The sequence below is a fragment of the Cajanus cajan genome, chromosome 3 (assembly GCF_000230855.2).
Source record: "Cajanus cajan strain Asha chromosome 3, NIPB_CcT2T_4, whole genome shotgun sequence".
Classification (NCBI taxonomy): Eukaryota; Viridiplantae; Streptophyta; class Magnoliopsida; order Fabales; family Fabaceae; genus Cajanus; species Cajanus cajan.
In genome coordinates, this window is record NC_138519.1 from 75,399,996 (window position 1) to 75,423,457 (window position 23,462).

Sequence of the window (23,462 nt, forward strand, 5' to 3'; positions counted from 1 at the left end):
TTTTGTGCTAATATCTTATACCATGGGTAAAATAGGTAGACTTTAATTGATTATATTATTACGAAGTCAATCCAAACAGAATTGTATTGTTAGGGTGGTCTCTGCATACTGCGTATATATTATATACCATAACTAGGTCAGAGAATAATAAATAGACAATGAATGAGATTCTTATTTAGAACCTAATAAATAGGTAAAAGAAGATAAATCTACTGAAGGAAACTCGTGAATGAATGCAAACCCAAAGTGTAGCCTACAAGGAATAAAATGGGCCTTGACCTTTTAAGTCAATTGTTATAAAGTTGTAGGTTTCATTAAAAAAAAAAAAACAGGGTCAAATTCAGGGTGATTTCTATCATTTATATATATTTTATAATAGAAATGCGATTTTGATTTTTTGAGATTGCACCAGATTATTATACACATTATTTATTTTGGTAAACTTGATACTTTTATGGGAGGGGCAGCAAGAAAGTGTATTGGCTTTTCCCCTCCTTTATGTATAAGAAATTAAGAAAAGAACCAAAAACAAGTTTGGGTTTAGTTACTCTGACAGCAATGAGAGGGGCATTCCGAAAGTGTAGGTGCATGGAAAAGTGTAGTAGCAGCAGTAGATTACTCAGTAAAAAGAAGATGATGAACGCAGTAAAAAAAAAAAGCAGAAGAATGAGAAAGAGAGAAAGATAGAAAGCTTTTGTCTGAGTCTCAGATCAGCAGTACTCAGCAGCAAAAAATAAAATGTCAATGTCTCAACAAACACCAACCATTCTTCTCTATCTCTTCACACTCCTCACTTCAGCCGACACTTCCAATTACTCTTTCTCCGACTCCGACCCTCCTCCGCCCGCCCAGTGGCTCTACGCGCAGGCCACCCACACCGCCGCCGCCGACGCGGTAGGTGGCGCGTGCGGCTACGGCGACCTCCACCAGGGCCTGCCCACCGCCGCCCTCAGCCAGGCCCTGTTCGAGCGCGGCCAGATCTGCGGCGGCTGCTTCGAGCTGCGGTGCCGGGAGGAGGAGTCGGACTTCGACCGGCGGTGGTGCGTCCCCGGCACGTCGGTGACCGTGACGGCCACCAATTTCTGCGCCCCCAACTACGGTTCCGACGCGGAGAGTCTTGGCGGACACTGTAACCCTCCGAAGCAGCACTTCGTGGTGGCCGTTGAGACATTCGAGAAAATCGCAATCTGGAAGGCCGGCACCGGCAACATGCCGGTGGAGTATCGCAGGTAAATTGATTTGATAGGAGCATTTTTGTTTAATCTCAAAAGCATTTATAACATTCTCTAAAATAACAAACTGATTCTTGGTGATAATTTTTCACAAGGATATTATTTCTTTTTAAATTAAAATTGTCTCTTGTTTGTCTCATGATAAAGAGTTTCGTGATTCTAGACTACTACTTCATGATCTACATTTTTATTTTTGAAGATGATCTACATTACTTAATAATGTCCTTCTCTAAATCCTAATACACTCTTTTTAAAGTACACACTCTTAAAAAGTCATAAAATTTGTTGGACATTATAAACAGGCTCTTATTCTGTTCTCAACACTTTACTTTGAGAATTAAGTTGTTAATAATTTGAAGATGTTTGAGGTTGATGTATAAAATGTTGTAATAAAGAATTTATGTATTATTCAGATTAGAATACTTTTATTTGGTTTTCTCTTCCAACTAAAAATCATAAATTACAAATAATATTTACGGTTTTTCCCAATTAATTTAATTCTCTCTTCTTCTCATGCACTGTTGTTATTAACGCGACATTATTTTTCTTCATTTGGAATAAGGGTATGATGTAGAAAAAGTATTAATTAGATCTTGGATTTTCAAATCACCAACAATTTTTAAATATTTAAACATCATTAGATACGAGAACGAGAAAAATTATTTGTTTATGGTAAGTTTTACTATAAAAATTAAATAAGTTAGTGATAGAATGATAGTCAACTTCTATACTTTTTTCATTTATAAAAATGGATACCAAGCAGGCTCACGAGTATAGCCTGCATGGGTTTCATTCTAAATAGCTAGTAAAGGAACTTTGATTTGATTCCCTTGAGATAAAGGCAAAGTGCTTATTGTATAATATAATTAACCGACTTAATCATAATGAGTGACATGTGCACATATTTTATCATGATAACAATCATTAATTTTTCATGAATAACTATAATACAATTTATTTTCTTATTATGATCTTCCTTTTTAGAGGAGCCAAATTCAAGATGCTTTTAAATTTGATCCTGATCTAATCTTGTTTTCTGTTAAAATAAAAAATTATAAATTGGAAACTTGGTCATTTGTATTTTCATTAGAATGCTGTGGATTTGGTGTTTGGAACAGGATAAAGTGTAGAAGGGAAGGGGGGATCCGGTTTACAATTAATGGTTCTGGAATCTTCATTTCGCTGCTGATTAGCAATGTGGGTGGCATGGGAGACATTGTTGGTGTGAAGGTGAAGGGTTCAAGAACTGGTTGGCTTCCCATGGGTAGGAATTGGGGTCAGAACTGGCATGTCAATGCCTTACTACAGAACCAACCTCTTTCCTTTGAGGTTACTGCTAGTGATGGCATAACTCTTACATCTTACAATGTTGCTCCCAAGGATTGGACCTTTGGACAATCTTTTCAAGGCAAGCAATTTGAGTCTTAATTCAGTCACCAATCAATTTTGTTTGGAGGGACCATTCCCCTCCCAAAAAAGTTTTGATAATTAGGATTGTCAAACACATGTAACTTATTCTTTCAATATGCTAAAATCTTTTGGGGGTGTTTCCTAGCTTTAATAAATTTAATGGAAAAGTGGCTTCTATCACCACCTCGTGATACATATGAAAACTTGGAAAGTAAAACAAATAATATACATGTATATTAAAAAAAATATTAAAGTCTCACATATAAGGTCAAAAACAAAATATACAACCATAAACAACTCTATCATAAAGCATGCCATCATCACTATGGTCCAACAATTCCAACTCAGTGATCCTATATCCAACAGGGTAAGTGGGTCTCTCTTCAAATGGCCCAAACTATTATTGTCATTGATGATGTGAATCATGTGCCATAGATCACACAACCCCATCACGGTAACTCTGATTTTACTCCAACTCCATTGCACTTCCCAGTAGATTTACTGCAGCATGTAAAAAATGAAGGGAAGTAATCAAATCACCTAAATTAATTAGTCTTTCTTTTAATCGATTAGATTAGATTATATTGTTAAAGAGGTATAATTCATTATTCTTATAGGAGTAAAGTAGTATTTCCAATTGCGACTTCATGTCCAAGGTAGAGACCTAACATAAATCTTTGATTAAAAAATCCACATGTTAAACCATGACCATTATATAATAGTTTGACCATTTAAATTTTAGGATTTACCGACAAATATTCCTTTTTATTATCACATTCTTCGTAACACATTGTTTCATAAAATTTGAGAAGGCAAACCAAATATTAGGCTATATGAAAGTCTTTTCAAAAGGCAAACTTATTTGAGATAGATAAAATTATTATGAAAACATTTTGTGCTAGTTGATTTACAAACTCGATAATATATATATATATATATATATATATATATATATATATATATATATATATATATACATATATATATTGTACAGTATGAAAGTAATTATTAACATTTATAATTTTGTGGGTTTGTTCTGAGCCACTTGCCATCCTTATATTTTCCCCCAATTTAGTTTAGGCCATGGATTATGACACAATTTTTTTTACAGCCCCAGGCTTAGGTTTGGGCTCAAACCCTAAACTTTTGTGGCAGGCTTAGAGATGGGCTTATTCACTACAAGCTTCGTGCCGAGCTTAGAGTTGGGCTTAGTTGGATTTCAGTCAGGTTACAAGGAATATCTTGAAGACCAAATTAGACAACTACCAAGAAAAAGGTGACAACAATACCAATAAGAGATAGGGAAACAGAATGAGAAAACTACGCCAAACCTCCCACTTGGGTATCACAAATAAAACATAGTACAAACCAACATTGTAATAAGTTCAATAATAGTTTATATTTTAAAGTTTGAATTCAAACTTTTGATGTAGTTTCAAAGTCTAATTTATCTTTTGACTCAATCCTAACGTAGACAGGCTTAACGAAATGATGGTTTTATGCTAACATTGCTAAGCAGACATATATGTTCTCACAAATTTGTTAGTGAAATTAGATATAGACACATGGAAGGAATGTACCAATTTTTGTATTTTTCTCTTAACTAATATGTTAGACAGATTTCGTTATTGGTGTTTTGGAATAAATTTTGATGAAAAGAATATGAAATGTGTGATAGTTTTCCGAACTTATATTTTACTTAAAGTAGCTCATTTTTGTTAATCTCTTAAAAGCGTACTTTAAAATATTTAAACAAATAAAAACTAAAAGGTTAAATTGTATGAACACAACTTAAGCAAAATGCTGAGTTGAGAACACGAAATTGACGTTTAAGTTGACTTGGCAGTTGATGTAATAATACTACAAATTGTATCTTAATTTTCATATATTATAAATAACATTTTAAAATAAATTGTAATTCCTCTTGGATTGAATGGTAAAGAATTTAAATCTAATCAAGTAAAATCTTAAATTTAACTCTTCTAAGAAAACAAGGCATGCTTCTTAAGTGGGCTCAGTCCACTTGAGTTGGATTTGTCGATTCCGAATTTCACCTGTCTTGAACTTTCTATTTACAATAAACAAAGTTTGAATCACTCAAAGTGGTAGGTTTTAAAATTGATGTATTTAAATGATTATGACAATAAAGTTAAGCAAAGAACGGTTTAAAAGATAGACCAGTTTAGTTCCCAAACAAATTATTGGATTGATTGATTTGATTTCATATTATCATGTACATTTAACATCTTGATTAGGGAAAGTATTGATTTGTGACTCCTTCTCTTTATTTTGTTTTATTTTTATATTGATTATTATATTCATGTATCTATTATAAGTAATTATTTTTGGAAAAGGTAACCCCTATTGAATAGGGGGTGTTCATGATTCATTCCATTTCACTAATTTAGCCAGTTAATTTAAACGAATTTTCGATGAATTTACATTTAACAAATTAGATTTGGTGTATTTTAAGGGCAAGTTCGATTTATCTTTTGGATCATTTCAATTTAATCCACATCTTATATTTAATAATTATTAAATAATTATGTATTAATAATATAACTTCTTAGATTACTAAATTATGTTTTGTCTAATATAATGTTTTATTGAAATACATGTAATGTGTAACATTGTATTTTTTTGTTAATTATTGGTGTTTTTATCAATAATTATATGTTGTGATAATTTTGGGATTGAGTGTTGAGGAACTCTAAAAGTTAAGAAATTCTTGAAGAGTTTTAGGTTGAGTTGTCAAAATGAGTCATAACTCGGGAGCTAACCCAACCCATCACATGTTCGAGTAGGTTTGGGCTAATTTTTTTATACAAATTTTAGTACTGCTAAAAGTTCATCCTAACCCACTAAGAATCTAGCACATTCGAGTTCAACCCATGGTGACTGACTCACCAACCCACTAATGCAAAAAAATAAAAATAAAAACAAACCTACAGGCCACAACCCATTGACATAAAAAAAATTCACAGTCCAATGAGCCTAACCCACGAAGGTCACACACACAAACAAATTTGATTGGACAAATTTTTTTATTTTTAAAAAATGAATTTTTGGCTAGACGTATATTTAAAACAAAAATTTTCAAAATGAATATTAAAAAAAAAGATTATGGCTGGAACTATTGGAGTGCTAAACATTAGAAAAAATAATTTTCTTTTATTTTTTTTTAAATTAAGTGAGTCAACTCATTTATTTAACCTACTAACCTATGGTGGGTTGGATCAAATTCATTTTTTGTAAGCTCATTAAAAGGTGAGTCAAATTGGGTTGGCCCACCTATTGGCCAACTCGTGGTTGGCTAGGTTGAGCAAGCCAGGTGGTCCATTTTGACAACTCTAATTTTAGGTTTTAGAGGGTTTCTTAGGAAAGATGTCCAATTTGACTATGAGGGAGAAATATATAAGGTTTCTTTTGAGAATTGAGTTTTCATAAGTTCATTCTCAAGATTCCTAGAGAGATAAACTAGAAAGATGAGCTATGAGATTGTGAAAATCTTTATCTTTTTTTTAAGCTTCTCGAGCATGAATAAGAGATCATTGTTGATTAGTAGAGTGGTGATTCAAAGCTATTGGAGTTGAGAATCAAGTAGTAGAGGTGTTGTGTGAAGCTTCCCGGAGCTCAAAGTTCTTTTCTTCCTATTTTCCAATGTAATTTTGAGGTAAGGAAAGCTAAAACTTGGGTCTTTGTTAGATGATTGAGTTGCATGTACCTTGAATTCATTGAATGCGTGATTTTATGGATGATTCTAAGGTGGGGATTGTTAATTGTTGAAACTTGGTGTTTTGAACTTATGAAGGTGAATTTTGATGATTGATCTTGGTTGTTGTTATTGTATATTGCTATTTTGGGGTAGAATAAGTTGCTAATGGTGTATATAAATGATATATTACATTACATGCTTGGTATCTTTTGAGTATCAGGTGGAGTGAACCATTTTTGTGAATATACAAGTGTAGAATTCACCATCACACCAAGCACACCTTCATGGCACTAAACATGACTCAAACTAGGAGCCCTTCGTCTTTTTCACATTGGGTGTGAAGAGATAGAATTGTCTCTAACTTAGTCACATTGAATGTTAAGTTGAATGGCGTCGAGCTTGAGGAGAGAGAATCATTTCTACCTAGATTAACATTGGGCACCAACGGAATGACATCAATACGTGCATTAGGTTGAGACTCTATCTAAAATGGGGCCAGATGTGGGTTTTTTCGCATCATACGTGAGAGCATATGGGTTTTTTACATCATTCATGTTAGGCATGAGATGAATGACATTGGTGAGTATGAGGCAGAAAACTCTTTGTCTCAATGATGTCAAGTGCAAGGTGTATGGCAGCGAGTGTGGAATGCATTGTGAAAACTTGTTGCTTGCTTTATTAAATGGTGAACATGGATAGGTTGGATGAATCTATTGCATGTTGTATGTTGATAGGTGATATTTTTTCTATGTATATTAATTTGAGATTTTATACTATTAAATTGTTGAGGTGTCATGCTAAGAATGTTTTAGGCATGATATGTCGAACATTGTTGAACTATTGATACATTGATGTTGAGAGTGCTTTAGACATTTAGGCATGATTGTTAATTGGCTCATGACTAAAGGAAATGGTATTTTCAAAATTTGGATATCCCATTGTGAGAATATTGGTGTGATGCTCTTGAGCCTAGTTGTTGGAAAACCCTCCTTGAGTAGGCATTATTTCTTGGAGTGGGTTGTTGAGTCTCCTCTAGGTTCTTAGTCAATATTTAGTAAGGTATGAAGTTAATGGTTAAACTCTTAATTGATTACTGGAAAGATGTGTGATATCACGAGGATAATTAACGAGTTAAATCCATAAATGACTTGGTTAATACATGTCAATGTTATGGTCGACACACACCCAAACTATGTTATACCTGACGGTGGTACTAGACTTTCCTAATTTAAATGACGACATCAAATAAATTATGTTGTAGGGATTGATATCACAATTGGTTGTTGATCTAACAAGTGTAAAAAGATCGGTTGATTTGATAGGGTCAAACTGTTTAGATTGTTCACCTTTGTTGTAAGAGATCTTCATAGGTAAATGCATGACAACACATGTAGTTGAGATGTGGTGCATATGATGTGGTGATTTTGGTGTTGTTCATATGTTGTATGGTTTGATTGTCTAATGACATTGGTGCGATGAAATATGAATTATCATATGTTGTTAAGTTGCCTAACTTATAAGATGTGGAATGCCATGTTGCGGTGTTTATGTTGTGTTGATATGATATAAGTCATGAGGTATATGCTATTTGGCATGCATGTTGGTGTTTGTAGAATAGTTGTTTATTTCTATACTTGGTGTATGATTGTTCTTTTGAACTCTAACTTATCCTTACATGTTTTTCTAGTAGTTGAATTGCAATGATTATGTTTACATGAGAGTAAGACAAGGTTAGGCTTGAGGAGTCTGACGTGTACACTGTTGGACATCAATGTTGTTGAAAACCTACTTTTGTGTAGTTTTGTAATGTTATTTGATCGACAACCTATGTTTACATTTTAGTTGTTTTGACTTCCTGTGTATATATATTTGTATTGGGGATGTTGTATTTTCATAGAGGAACTTTTATTTCATGTTGGCTTTAATTTGTATATATGCACATTTATATTATTAGTGTTTTCTAGGAACTGTTACATGTTAATCTTAAGTCTAGTAATTAATTTGTAAGTGTAGCAATTATGACGAGTCCTTATATAATGTAAAGTTAATATATTATACTAAGAAGTTGTGTTCACTCATTTTATTTCCATATTTGTTAAATTTGGATTGTGTTAAATTTGGATTCGATTTTGTATAATTGACCTTGGAGCATTTTTTTTACAAATTAATCTCTCAACATTAAAATATATCAACTTAGAAATTAAATTGATAAATTTTTATATTACTTTAAAGATTACATAATTTTATTAATTTAAAGACAACTAGAGAGAAGAGTAATCCTTATAATTGAGTTGATGATTTATTCACTCATTTAAATATATACAATACCATTCGTTTTTACATAGTTTACATTACTTTGAATCATTGATTATTATATTGAGTTGAGATATTTTGTCGTTATTATATTTTTTATTGATTAAAAAAAATTTCATATACAGTAGAAACTCTTTAAATTAATAATGTCAGGACCAGAGAAATTTATTAATTTAGAGAGTTATTAATTTATTGATAAATTAATAATTATTAATTTAAAGAGTTTTTAAGTAATTATACTGTACATACCAAATAAAAAGACAAATTAGTCTATGTCTTTTAGAATTACGTTGCAACGAACATTGAGACTCAACGTAAATTAGTAACTTTTGAAGTACATATGCATTGAAAATCAATACGTAATGACTTTTGAAGTACATATGCATTGGAAATCAATAATGATTTTTGAAGTACACTAAATGTAAACAAGAGGAACAAATGTGTTCAATGTATTCTTAAGCAAGTTTGGCATATATAAATTACATGAATGTGTTAGAGTGTAATATATTTTTTTCAATTTCTATGAATTATTAATTTATGATTTTCTTGGGACCGAAAATTATAAAGGGATCTCCCGAAAATTATTATCTTATTATTTTATCGAAGTTTTTCAATTTTTTACATTGGTCCAAGTCGGGACCGGACAAATTTATTATTTTAGAGAGTTTATTAATTTACCGAGTATTAATTTAAAGAGTTTCTACTGTATTACTTTTCCAGGTTCAACAAGGAAGCTCAAACAAAAAATGCTTCTGATACTAATTTTTAGTGTGCAAGTAGAAGTCAAATTAATTTAAATTGAAATATAGGTATCTACTAACGTAGGTAGAAAAAAAAATTAAATGCACAATTAATAATTTTCATCTACCCAAAGTAAATAATATAGCTTTTTGTGAGCCAAGACTTTGGACCACACTATAAAAATGTTAAGGGGTGGTACAAATTTAGTTCAGTGAAAATTAGGGTGGTCCAAACAAACCATTTACGCAAAATGAAAAGGTAACATATATTTGGTAATGTGTAAATAGCGTAAACTTAAAATTCAACAACAATGTTATGTGTAGGTATACTACATTCAGATGCACGTACGTTTGGTAATATCAGAATGTAGAAATGATTACACTTCTTTCTACCGAACCATTTCAATATTTTAAGGGTCAGTAAATAATAATATAGAATAGTATTACGTATTAGCTCTCTGTGAGTGAAAACTTTAAGAACACGTCTTCTAAGTTCCTACCAAAATTATGATTCAATATGAACAGTGAAAACATTTGGCCTGGCTCTTCATATTCAAATTAAAACTTCTTTTCAGTTCTACGGATTTTTTTTTCTTTTTTTCATTAACACCTGTAATGTTTTGTAATCAATAATATATTACAACCTTCACCATTAGGTTTTGTTTTTACTTATTTATAATGTTTATCTTAATTAAGACTGTATATTTTTTAACAGAAGAGTTACTGTTTCTCATTATTTTTATCGGGTGATTTGTATATACAAATGAAAGTATATTATTTATTTTGAATTTAAACTCTCATAATTTTATTTTTGATCATTACTTAAAATGTTTCGAATCAAATGAATATATTTATATTTTATAAATTTTTATTTCTTCTTTTATTTTAATGATATAAGATCTTGTTTGTATTCAAATAATCTTCAGTTCTAATATCATTATTAAAGTTATTTTATTGATTTATTTGATGAGATATATTTATCGAAAAGAGAGAGTTATATCTTTTGAGATATTTATTTTAAAAAAATTAGTTCTCGACATGTTTTCACTTTTAGAGGAGTAGTTAATTAGGTTATTTGCACAGATAATTTTACAATAATAAAATATTATTTATTTTGAACTTAAATTCTAATAATTTTATTTTTGTTCATCACCTAAAAGATCCGTAACCAATATACTATGTGTGTTTTATAAATTTTTAATTTTTTTTATGTGAAACTTTATTTTATCTTAATATTGATAATGTTATGTATATAATAATTTTTTCTCTATATATATATATCAACAGTTATTTTTTATTGATTGATGGTATAAATTTGAGTAAATTATACAGGCAGTCTCCCATCTTTCAAAGTTTTGTGAAATTGTATAAACATCTAAATTTTTTTTTTACCTCTAGTAATTTTCCTTAATTATACAAGAAACTAATGACATTATATAATATACAAATTTAAAATTATGTCACCTAAATTTTCTCCCAGAGAAAAATTAAGATAGATTATTTTACATGTAAGATACGCATCCAACTATTATGAATATTCTAATGATTTCAAATTTAACTCGAGGATAGAACGGCATTAAATATGCGGATGGAAGGCGATAAAAAAATATCATATTGGAGACTTGGAGTTGAATTTGGTTTACATTTACGGTCCTTTAACCGATAGATCAACATATCTTTAACTAAATGATCAACATATAGTATTTTAATACCTTAAAAAAACTTCAGTATTTTATTTTATTTTATTTTAGAGGTTATGTGAGGGATTTGCATATGGTGCCAATTGGCCTAGCTTTAAAGTTGGAAACACATGAAGCAAAGGGGTTGAGGAAATAGCAAGTGATGAGGGATTTGAATGGATGTTAGCCTTTTGCATTTGAAAAGATGGAATGAAGGCAATAGTATTTTGTATGCTTTATAGGAAAGAAGGTATAGGTAGGGTGGGTGCAGGGAAAAGCAACCAAAAGCATAGAAAATGGTCCTGTGGCTGAAATCATATCATGTCTGTCTTCAGCAGACAAGTCCACTGAAATGGAACCCACCAAGGACTTGTTTGGGAACTGACAAGGGGATCCATCACATAACCCTGCATGCAGTAAAGTACAAGGCATATGGTGAGGCCTATAAGCACCTTTGTAGCATGTCCCTCACTATCTTACACTATAATGTCTTGTAACATCTTCCAATATCATGTGACATGTGCTACTCTACCCTATACATTATCATTACATGTGTTCAGTGTATTCAATATGCATCTATGAAATGAAATACCCTTTGAGACCACTCAATTGAAACACATCCACATGCCCTCAGATGTGCCTTATTTCAACATGTCACTCTCGACAAATGTTCTTAACAATGAGGCCATTCACATGCTCCCTATCAGCTTCAAATTTTGGTGAACTAATTAATTTCCTCATAACTAGTCTCAACTCTAATGCCTCCTTCAATCCCTTTCAAGGGGCTTTTGTTGAAACCATTTTCATAGGGTGTGAACAACAGATAGGGAAAGGTTGGAAAAGAGCAACCACAATGGCAGGGTTAGCAATAAGCATTCGTGTGATTGCCCTTGACGTTTCTTCTGTTTGTGTTAGGCAGTGTTGGCTGGTTTTTCTCGGCACTTCATCACTGACAAGTGACAACAATAGAGGATTTTTCAACTTCTGTTGTGACTAGTCAATGCTACTCTAGCATATGCATATATATATATCATCAACAACCACGAACTGAAGTAACATGTCATATGGGGTAATAGACACAGGCATCAGGTTGAGAAAGATAAACTAATTGGTTACGTTCTTGTCAAAGTTTGATTAGTTATCCATTAATTGAATCCTATCAAGGATAAACACAGACGTTAATCCACTAGATGTTATAATCAAGACTAATCCATGAACAAGTTTAGATCAGGCGCTTTTAAAGTTGCCAAAACAAATGCATGCATAATATCTTATCAAGTGCATATATATCCATTCAATTTGGTGGGTATGCTGGCCTCACAGGAAACACTTTCGATTAACAAGTCAAACCACTCCCTTGTACCATTAATGATTAGCATAATGATATCCAAAACCAATTGCATGCATAGTTGCATTGTTCCAATTATTTCGAGGTAGTTGCCATTCGCTTTCAGATCTTGAAATAATTTTCCTCCTGCCAAACTTATCTCTAATGAAAGCTCCTATTCATCCACCTAATTGATTTTGAGCTTGTAGTCGTTTTCTTCTCCATCTGAATTAGTGAGAAACTAATGGATGTTGAACTTGAACCCTTTCATCTTGTTTTATAGTATATATCAACAATTAGGATAAAGTCTTGAATGTAGGGGCTACTAAACTCAAACCTAAACACAAACCTCCCTAGCCCCTTATTTTTTCTCTTATGTTTTCTATACTTTATGACAGCTGGTCCATAACATATGGTCTAGATTAGCTTAAACATATCACTTAACACAAGGAAAGAAATACCAAGTACAACAAGAGGATACATACCCGCATTGTACTGAATCCCATGGTACTTGATTTAACTAGTCTTTACTTGACATACAGTTAAATATAATTAATTTTTTTTGTCTAAAGACGAAAAAATTAGATTTTTTTTGGTCTAAAGATGAAAAAATTAAATGTATATCATATAGTGATTGTTTCCAACCACGAATTTTTTTGTGATACTGAATAATTACTTAATAATTCCTCACGGTGTAAGCACCCTCTGCAATCTAAAACAATGTGAGATGGTTGTTTGTGACCGACAAAATCCGAGTAGAGGATTTTTAATCTGTGACAGGCAAATGGGCATGTCAATTCATGAACGATCCCTAGGTTGGATTTATGGTGGAGCTCGTGATCCAAGTAATCACTGCGATGTCTTTAATTGCTTGTTATGTTTACCAACACAGACACATAAAACAGTCCACCCCAAGAGGACACTTGACAAGAAGACAACAAGGGCACGTGCCTATCCCTTACATTACATGGACATATTTGGTCACGTTAACAAAATTTTAAGCCCATTCCATGATGTCCCCCTCAGACAATGTGACCCATCTCCGTTCTGCATTACTTTGACATTCTCTAAAAAAAATATATATTGCTACACTTCATGGGATTCAAGCTGGATCCACTTGCACAATCTAATCCATAAGTAGTAATTGTAATTGTGACCTCGACATTGTAGTTTTCAGAATTACCCTAATGTGGTTTTGCACAAGTATACAACAATCAGAAGTTAACTCTCATTCTTCTTGTGGACGCAGAGATACAATTTCGTTTGATGTCACTAAAATCCAACTTGGACAACCTTTCTCAAAGCCCAAGAGTTAATTGAGTAGATGATAAAGTTACTCCTGATTTGGCCTCAACTATAATTTTCTTAATCAATCTCTTTTTGGCAAGCTTCCTATTTCTCATTTTTATAATTTTATTATCGATATAAAATATATTTATCTATTTTATTGATAATTAATTTTTTATTAAAAAATTTATTGATTATTTTTACTTGTATTTTTTCAATTATATATATATTTATATATATATATAAGACTTAAACTTGAGAAATAGTAAGTTGATCATTGTATTCGAATTAATGACTTAACAGTAGATCACTTCTCATTATATCACAACTTTAAATGAAGAAAAACAAAGAAAATACATAGTAACATCTTATTCATATTAATGATTTCAACTGTTATATTGCCAGCTATTTCACAACTACTACCGCACAACTTAAAACTTGTAACATAGAGGAACAATATATCTCAAGTATTTTGATGTTATGTTCAAAAGAAAATTGGAAATTTAACTTGACAACTAATATGAATCTCTAATGTCAATTATTGTTGTGGACTTTATTGAGGTGAAACTTTTATTTGAATTAGAGATTAATAGAAGAAAAAAAGGACCAAATTATTACACATGAGTTATAGTCTTTTGAAATGTGATGTAGGCGTGCAGTGTGGAATAGATATTGATGAAGATTGAAGAGGTAGCCATTAGAGGGTTGGGAATGGTTAAAACAGGGTTTAATCCGCCTAGGGCATAGGTTGAGAAGGGAAACCTGTCTAATCATTAAATGAGTATTGTCCATTTCACAAGTCAGTCTTGCCGTGACTTGAAAATTTTCTTAAAGAGTATGGACTCAAGCAAAAATAGTACTACAAAAAATATATAAATAAATGTAAAAATAAACACTATTATTATTATTAATTAAAAAAATATATCATGCAAAAGTTTAGAAGGGTAAAATAACATTTCGCCTATAAAAAAAATGTGTTGCTAACATTTTAAGTATTTGAAAATAAGAATTTTTTAATTTTTTTTAAATTGGTTGTTTTCTTTAAATTTTTGAATTTAATCATTTATTGTCATTTTATTTTATAAAAATATGTTAATAACATTTTTTTAATTTTAGATTAAAGTAAATAAAATTTTGGTTAAATTATACTTTTGGTCTCCATTTTCATTAATATATAATTTTGTTTCTTCTATTTTAAAATAGAAATTGTTAGAATATATGATAATATATTCTGATTTATTATAATATCTGTTAGACGTATATTTAGTTCTTTATTTATAGTTAATTTGTTTCTCAATTTTAGCCAAATCATACTCTGTATAATGTCCGAATTATACTCTGTATAATGTGTATATAAACAAATAATTCTAATGGAATGGATCAAGGAATTATTCTCTTTTATGGTATCAGATCCTTTTATATACACATTATACAGAGTGGAATTATTCTCTTTTATGGTATCAGATCCTTTTATATACACATTATACAGAGTATAATTCGGACATTATACAGAGTATGATTTGGCTAAAATTGGGAAACAAATTAGCTATAAATAAGGAACTAAATATACGCCTAACAGATATTATAATAAATCAGAATATATTATCATATATTCTAACAAAAATATTTAAACCCTCTAATTGTTAAAATATGAAATTTTGGTCTTCTCACCAAATTGACATCTACTTATCTTCAAGTTTTAATATATATTCATAATTAAGTGATATGATATTTAGTAACATAATATTTAAAAATAAATAAAAAAAAATATATAAATAAAATTTATCTTTATATGTCACGTCATTAAATATTATCATTGGACAACATCAAAATTTGACGATCAATGAACATCAAATTAATAGTAGAATCAAAATTCTGTAATTTTAAAAATCGGAGATTAAATATCTCTATTTTAAAATAAAGGGATTAAAATTGCAAGTTGACAAAAATAGAGGACCTAAAATACAATTTAACATAAAATTTTATACCTTCAAGATTTTTTTTTAAAATTTCATGTTTTCAAGGACTAAAATAAATTTCATGATTTATAAAGTCTAGTCATCTTTTTATTTTACAAGTCCATCGTCTAAGGATAAATTAAAATCAAAATCCAAAATAATTTTAGCTTATCTGGTTAAAACTGAAATTTGATCTCGGTTATCCATTCTTAAATTTTAATATCTAAAAACTGTATATAAATTTTGGGCATTCTAAAAGAATATCATAGCTTAATAATGTGTTTGGATGAAGAATTTTATAAATTCAAAGAATTTTAAATTCTTGGTATTTGAATTACTTTGATTTCAATTTTTATCATTCTTAAAATATTTTGTTTGGATGAGTCAATTCAAATTTCTTAAATTTTAAATTGTTAAGTTGAATATGATAATTTGATTCTATTATAGTAAAATTAATTTAAAAAATATATTTATAAGTTGAGATTTTTAAATTAAATTTTATAAAAATAAATATTAATCCATTTTTAAATATTTAATAATTTAAAAAATTAATATTAGATAATATTTAATAATTTTTAAAATTAATATAAGATAATATTTAATATTTTTGAATATCCAATAATTAAAAGAATGAAGAGATAAGATAAAATATATAGGTGAAATAAGAAAAACAAATATGAGGAATTTCAAATTCTCCCATTTTTGGGAGAATTTGAAATTCTACTATTTTAAAGAATTTCACAAATGCTTGAATTTCAAATTCTTTGTAAATTCCTCGTCCAAACAAAGCATTTCATCTCAAAAAATTTGAAATTCTTCAAATAAATGAATTATCCTATATAAATTTCTCATCCAAACACACTATAAGATTCATTGGATCACCTAATTTGCTGCTGTAGACCAAGTCTAGCTAATTGGTCTCGACATGAAGGGATAATTGAAAATAATCCAAATTCTATGAAAAAGAAGAAGAGGGCAGGGTATAGGAGTTTGTCTATGTGTTGGATACTGAATTTGAAATGAAAGACATTAACATTTTATAGCTGCTCCATTAACAGCTCAAATACTGTCTGTTCCAGCTAATTCTCAATACAGGTATCTATACAGTTACCAATATGTCTTGTTCTTCTGTTGTTTCCTTTGTGTTATTTTACTAGATGAGTTCGGATTTTCTTTTTAGCTTTTGGGTTTTTCATATCTGGAGATCACCATTAAATAATTCGAGCTAAATTGATAGAAATTTATTAGTATATGATTTGTTTAAAATTAAATGTCATTTTTTATTTATAAAATTCAAATTCTGGAAATCAAGAGAATTAAGTTATTTATTCAAGAAATGTTATATATATACTTTTTTATAGCCATGAAACGAAATAATTATGTTGGAGTAATGCGCTCCTTTAAACATAATTATTGTATATATTTATTAAAAGTAATTTAGACATTGTTTGGTATTTGAGAAGGTTGGATTTTTATATTTATTTATTTTTATCTGTCATAAACTAAAATTCAAACTTAAAATTTTATGTATACTATTATAATCTCTCGCTACTTGAGCGATTATAGTGGTTCAATTTTTTGGCTAGTTTCATTTAATTTGTTCAAATTTTCTTTCTCTATTATTAAAATTTTAATTTGATATCTTAATTTTTAAAAATTATGTATTGTGGTTTTTCTGTCAAATTGAGATTAATGTTATTAAATTTTTGTTAACATAAAATACATGTCATTTTTTTTATTGTGTTATATGTTCAAGAAGTCAAAATCATTATTAGTGTTAATTAGACAAAAGAATCACATTGCATTATTTTAAGAGATCAAATTGGACCTTTTAATAAAAGAGGGATTAAGTTGAATAAATAAAATAGAATGAGAAACTAAAAGAGTAATTTAACCTAAATAAGAGTATGTTGTCTTTGTATATATGTTAAATTATTATTTAGTCGTTTATCTTATCTTTCGATTTATTTTGATTTCTTATCTTTCAAAATATTCATTTGGACCTTTATTTTTTAAATTTTGGTCAATTTGATTCATTCAAAACAATTTTTGATTTTTGGGACAATTTTAAACCATTCCTTTACTAATACAAGATGTAAAATTTGTCTCATTAAATTTACTATACAAAAATTATTGAACACAACTCACATTTAAATTAAAAGGAATCATAAAATATGATAAAAAAATCATGTGAAAATGATTTAATATCATATTCTTTTCTAATTGTTAATGAAATTTATTTTTCATGTAATTCTAATTATGTTTACAATTTTTTTAGTTTAAACATCAATCAAATTTTATAATTTTTATATAAATAAATTTAATCAATCAAATTTCACGTCTTAAATTAATAAAAAAATTAATTCAGAATCATATTCTCTAAAGTCGAAAGAAAGACCAAATTAACTTTTTAAGGTGAAAAATAAAATAAAAATAAAAATCGTTTATCTCAACCATAATTCCACCCACTTTGAAAATAAATTTTCTCTATGACAATTCTCAAAGCATGAAAGCAGTACCTAAAGACACAGTGCAAATTGATTATCTTCAAGTACTGATTCCCATATTTGACCTTACCAATCACCTACTCAACTGTGCAAATGGTCCAAGATTTACATTAGACCACTTACCCGCAACTAACAATACTTATGGAATAATATTTATTATATAATTAATGTATGACTTAGTCTAGTGGTTCTGATAAGGAATATGTTTGTTTAGATTTATTTTTCTTTAAAAAGTATTTTATTTTTTTTATATGTTTGTCAACCTTTTTCTTTTAAAATAAGCATTTGTTTTTTGCTTTATTTAAAAATCATTTTTATCCATTTCTTAAATTATTATTTTATTTAAAAATACTTTATTTTAAGTTTAAACAAACTCAAATAATAACACAAAATAAAGAAGCATGAAGCATATGTGTAAGTATTATTCCTGTCAAAGAAACAATAAAAGTAAAGATTTTAGATGTATAATTTATTGAAGGGTTCAAGCACAAGCACAAGCACCGGCCCAAAACCCAATTTTAACTTAAAAAGTTTAATGTTAAAACAACAATAATTAACGTTTATTTCTACAAACATAACATAAATTGGTGATAAAATAAATGAGATTTTTAGTTAATCCTTATAAGAAAGTTATTTTTGTGGTCAGCAGAAAACTTTTGTCTGAGTTAATAAGCATAATATAGGTACACTTTTCAGTGATTTCTTACACGCAAAAGATTAAATAATTATTGATCTTTTGTATTTTGTCTTGTTAGATTTTTTATGTTCTTTGAGTGTATGACTAATCATTGTATTGAAAGTTGACACTATCCCTTCGCACATGTGCTTTCTTCCTCATCACTATATTTAAACTTACATATCACATTATGGTATGGGTACTACCTTTTTCTTACTAGGAATTAAAAAAACACTGTACTGAACACAGAGAAAGTCATAATGAATGAACCTATTAAAATTTATAATTTTTTATTGATAATATAAAAATATTAATAAAAGAATGTTAGAGAAAATTAGAGTAATCTTTCCCTAAATAAGATGCATTATGCATGAAACACTATGTTGTATAATTGTAATACATTTTGCTGTTGTGGTGGCTGCATTTGGACAAAGTTGTCTTTTATGTCCTGCATGGACCACTCCTCAAAAGGGAAAGTTACCTTTTAACATTATTTCTCAATTCATCAATTACTTTGTTGTAATAATATTTTGGTTGGTTTGGAGCCAAGGCATTAACATAGTAATTAATAATGCATTGGGATTATGCAATTTACTGTTCTTTCATTTTAAACTTAAAAGCAAGACGCTGCCATCCACCGCTTGTCTCGTTTCTTCCTCATGCCATGTGAAGACAAATCATTTCGAATAAACAAAACATAAAAATAAAAATAAAAAAGGTTTATAGACTTTCAGAAGACCCAGCAAAAGAAAATGGTAAATCACATTTTATAATTTTAATTTATTAGCTGGTTAATTCTATTTCTCTATTTTGTAAAGCTAAATAACGGTTTGATTCACCAATCACCTATAAGAATCAAAATAAAATGGATTAAATATATTTTCATACTCTCAAATTTTACATTTATTTTTTTGTTTTTGTAATTTAAAAAAATCTTGTTTTAATCTTAATACTTAAATTTTGTTTAAAAATTTATCATATATTCTTGTATAAAATTTACCTATTAACATTTCTGTTAGTACAAATATTACATTAAACTCAATTAATAATGCATAATTATTTTAATATATCATTTCTAGATATATTATTGGTTACTTGAAAAATTAAAATAAAATTTTCAAAAATTATATGACTAAAAATAAGAATTTTAAATTTGAAATATCAAAAATAAAATTATCTTAAATTTAAAGGATTAAAAATATATTTAAACCAAATAAAATTTACTCTTATTTCATTAATTTTCCCGACTTTCTGTCAAGTCAACCTACATGTGTAGATGATAGATATATATTAGGTATTTTACCCTACATATGTAACCTTTTAATTTTATAAAATTAATATTATTTACGACTTAAAATTTTAGCTCTTAAGAAAATAGACCAGTCTAACTAACCTTACAAAAATAATTGGTATAATGAAGATTATTTTTATTTATATGCTATATTTTAATCATTATTAGTCGACATAATATCTTCAACACATTTCTACATATCAAAGATTAGATATCTGAGGGAAAAAGTTGTCAAAATGAACATTTGTAGATAATATGATAATTAATGGTTCAATCATGAACAACGTGATAAATTCAATAATTCATTAGGATAAATTAATTTTGACATCATCCTAAGAAAGTAGTTTTATGTCCAATTCAACCTTACAAACACTAAAATAATACGTGATTTTGGTAACATTAAAAAAATTATGAATAAATGTTGCTAATATACTTTTGTAATATTTTATCAAATGTAAGAAAAAGATAATGTTACTACAAACTTTTAACTTTTTACATATTATCAAGTACAATTTTAAAAATGTTTCCAGAGAAGTATTTTGCAAGATTTTAATAATGTTATTAAGTTTTTATAAACTTTATAAAATGATAATTAATATTAATATAGATTGTACTATCATTTAAACTCCATGGCTCTTATCTACAAGTTCTTTAAGATTGAAAATATCTTAATTTTTTTTTTAACGAGAGAAGATATCGTAAGTTAGTTATTACTAAATTTATATCACATATCAAAATTCATTTATTTTAAGTTTCACTCTATGGATATATATGTTTTTTATGTGTCATTGTTATATATGATGTTAGACTTTAATTTTGGGAAACAGTTAGATATTGAAAAAACATACTTTTTATATGTCATTCTTTTAATCGATGTGAGATTTAATTTTAGTAAACAATTAGAAAGAACAATACTGACATAAAAGTATGTTATCTTGTCTATAATAACATTGTTTGAAGAAAAAAATTGTTACAATAACATATTATCAATAGAGATAATTGTGTATTTATAAACCTATGTTCATCCGTATGTTCCAAGAATATGAGATATTGATTATATTCTAACATATAGTAACATTTTAATAAATATAAATAAATAAATATTTTTAAAGATATTAATGTATTAAAGAAAGTTAACTTATAAATTTACTTAAATATTATATTTTGACTATATTAATTAAGTTGACGTGTATTTCTAACATGAGTTTTAACATCCCTACTCTTGAGTTTATCTAGTTTCCATGACATCTCATTAAATTAACTTATCTTTTTCAATGACTTTGTTTCTTGCATGCTTCTTTCTTTCTTCTTGCTTTTTTCCCTCCTTGCTCGCATGTTTTCTTTCTTGTTTGCTTACTTGTCTTTCTTTCTTATTTTCTCTTGCTAGGTTGCTTGTTTTTCTTGGTTTCTTTCCCCTTTCTTGCAAGCAAGAGGCTCTTAAAAACTTTCTCACTTTCTAAGAGGTACTTGAATGTGGAGTGAAAATTTATTAGGTCGACATACGTTCAATGCCATTTAAAACAAAGAAGTAAATAGAATTTTTTGTCCTGCAAGTAAATATGCTTTTTATTAGTGTGTGTTTGGCTTAATTTCAATGTATAATTTTAATGCTTAGTTTAATGCAATTTCAAACAAATTATTAGTGTGTTTTGTTTATATAGTGTTTGGTTGGAGGGAAGAGGAGTTTTTATTTTAATAGAATGTTTATGTTTGGTTCAATTTTTAGGATAGGATTTCAAGGGGAGGGGAGAATATTAAGATATGTACCGACTTAAAATTTTTAGAAGTTTAAAATTTTGTGAAAAATATGATAAAATTTAAAGAATTTTATAAGATGTAATATTAGATTTTGGAGAATAAATCTTTTATTTTAAATAGAATTTGATGTTTGATTAGTGAGTTTTGAGAATGAGACACTCCTTCAATTCTATTTTGTTTCTGATTTCATAAAATAAATTATGTAATTTTCTAATATACTATTAAACCTTTTGAATTCTCGTTCCTCATTAATAATTAAAGAATGTATTAATAATGATTAAGGGTATAATAGAAAAAAGATATTTAATATTGTATTGTAAAATGACAAATTAAAATAAACAATTATTATCAAAACACCAAACAAAATGGGATAGATGGAGTAATTTAAAAATATTTAATTGATTTGAACTCTACAAATTTTGGCTAAAACAATGAAGAAAACAAATTCCAGATGAAACCACTAGAGTTGACTTAGTGGTAGGGAGATTAGGGTAATATACACAAAGTCTTAAATTCAATTCTTGGTGTTCAATTTTTTTAAGCTTTTAATTAAATGATAATAATAATACAGAGACCTAATTACTTTATATAAAAAAACATAGGAAACATAAATTGCACATAACTCAAATTAAAAAATTAAAAAATATAATTAAACTTATTATTTTTAGTAACCATGATATTGATACAAAATATTCACTATTCCTTTCTCAAACATAATTTATTTTATATCCAAAACTAAAATTCAAATTATGAATATCTTGATTAATTAAAGATCATAAATTACTATCACTTGTGTTAACTAATATTGATCTTATTTTTTATTTCATGTTTTTTTATCACAAGTAGATGTTCTTCTCTTTTTGTGTATCTTCACAATCTCTAACAAGGATTAATAACTGTTTTTAACGATAAAAACTTTGTGGTAATACAATAGTTACTGAAATTAAAAAAAAACTCTATATATCGTTTAACTTCTTGTATCATGCTTATGCATACACATTCCACAAGATAATAAAAACAGTATAACAATAACAACAACAATGAACAGTACAAATTTAATAATAATGAATGAAAGTAACTGATGTCGAGCGCTCCCTAAGTTTTATCCCTTTCAAATAATGACGGCTGAACTCTGGTTATAATCAATGTGAATATATAACTCAATGAATTCTTCACGTCCCTTCTTCTCACGTGAATGATATCTTAAACGTCTTCTTCTATGAACCTTATCATCAACATGAGTGGTCTCAAACGTCTTTAATGAGATATAGTAAGGTCGATGAAGCTTGGATCTGGCCATGGAGTACGGAAGCATCTGAATGGGGTAGTGGAATTAAAAATAATAAAAAAAATAGAATGGAAGAAAACAAAATCATATATTAATATACGTCATATGAGTTTTGTGTCTTTAGCATAGAAACACCAAATAGTGATCATTAGAGTTATTGGTGGCTCCACGTGAGAAACCCTAATACGTTAACAAAAACTAGTAACACCTTTCTAACATGGTGTCTTCACCTTTTACGTAAAAGATGAAAAAACACACGACCTCTTTTATGAGACACATAC

General features: G+C 28.6%; 1 protein-coding gene across 1 annotated transcript; it reads left to right on the top strand.

Moving 5' to 3' along the window:
* The first annotated feature begins 24 nt into the window (after positions 1-24).
* Positions 25-2,822, top strand: LOC109790729 (expansin-A13). The gene is made up of 2 exons (XM_083071332.1): positions 25-1,229; positions 2,351-2,822. The coding sequence occupies exons 1-2, from the start codon at positions 739-741 to the stop codon at positions 2,658-2,660; spliced, it is 801 nt and encodes a 266-aa protein (XP_082927458.1). The 5' UTR covers positions 25-738; the 3' UTR covers positions 2,661-2,822.
* Positions 2,823-23,462: the final 20,640 nt, after the last annotated feature.

Bases quoted from the DNA above. Each gene is read 5' to 3' on its own strand.
- LOC109790729 (XM_083071332.1), top strand. From the start codon at position 739: ATGTCAATGTCTCAACAAACACCAACCATTCTTCTCTATCTCTTCACA. The intron at 1,230-2,350 runs GTAAATTGATTT...TGTTTGGAACAG, and splicing joins ATGCCGGTGGAGTATCGCAG to GATAAAGTGTAGAAGGGAAG.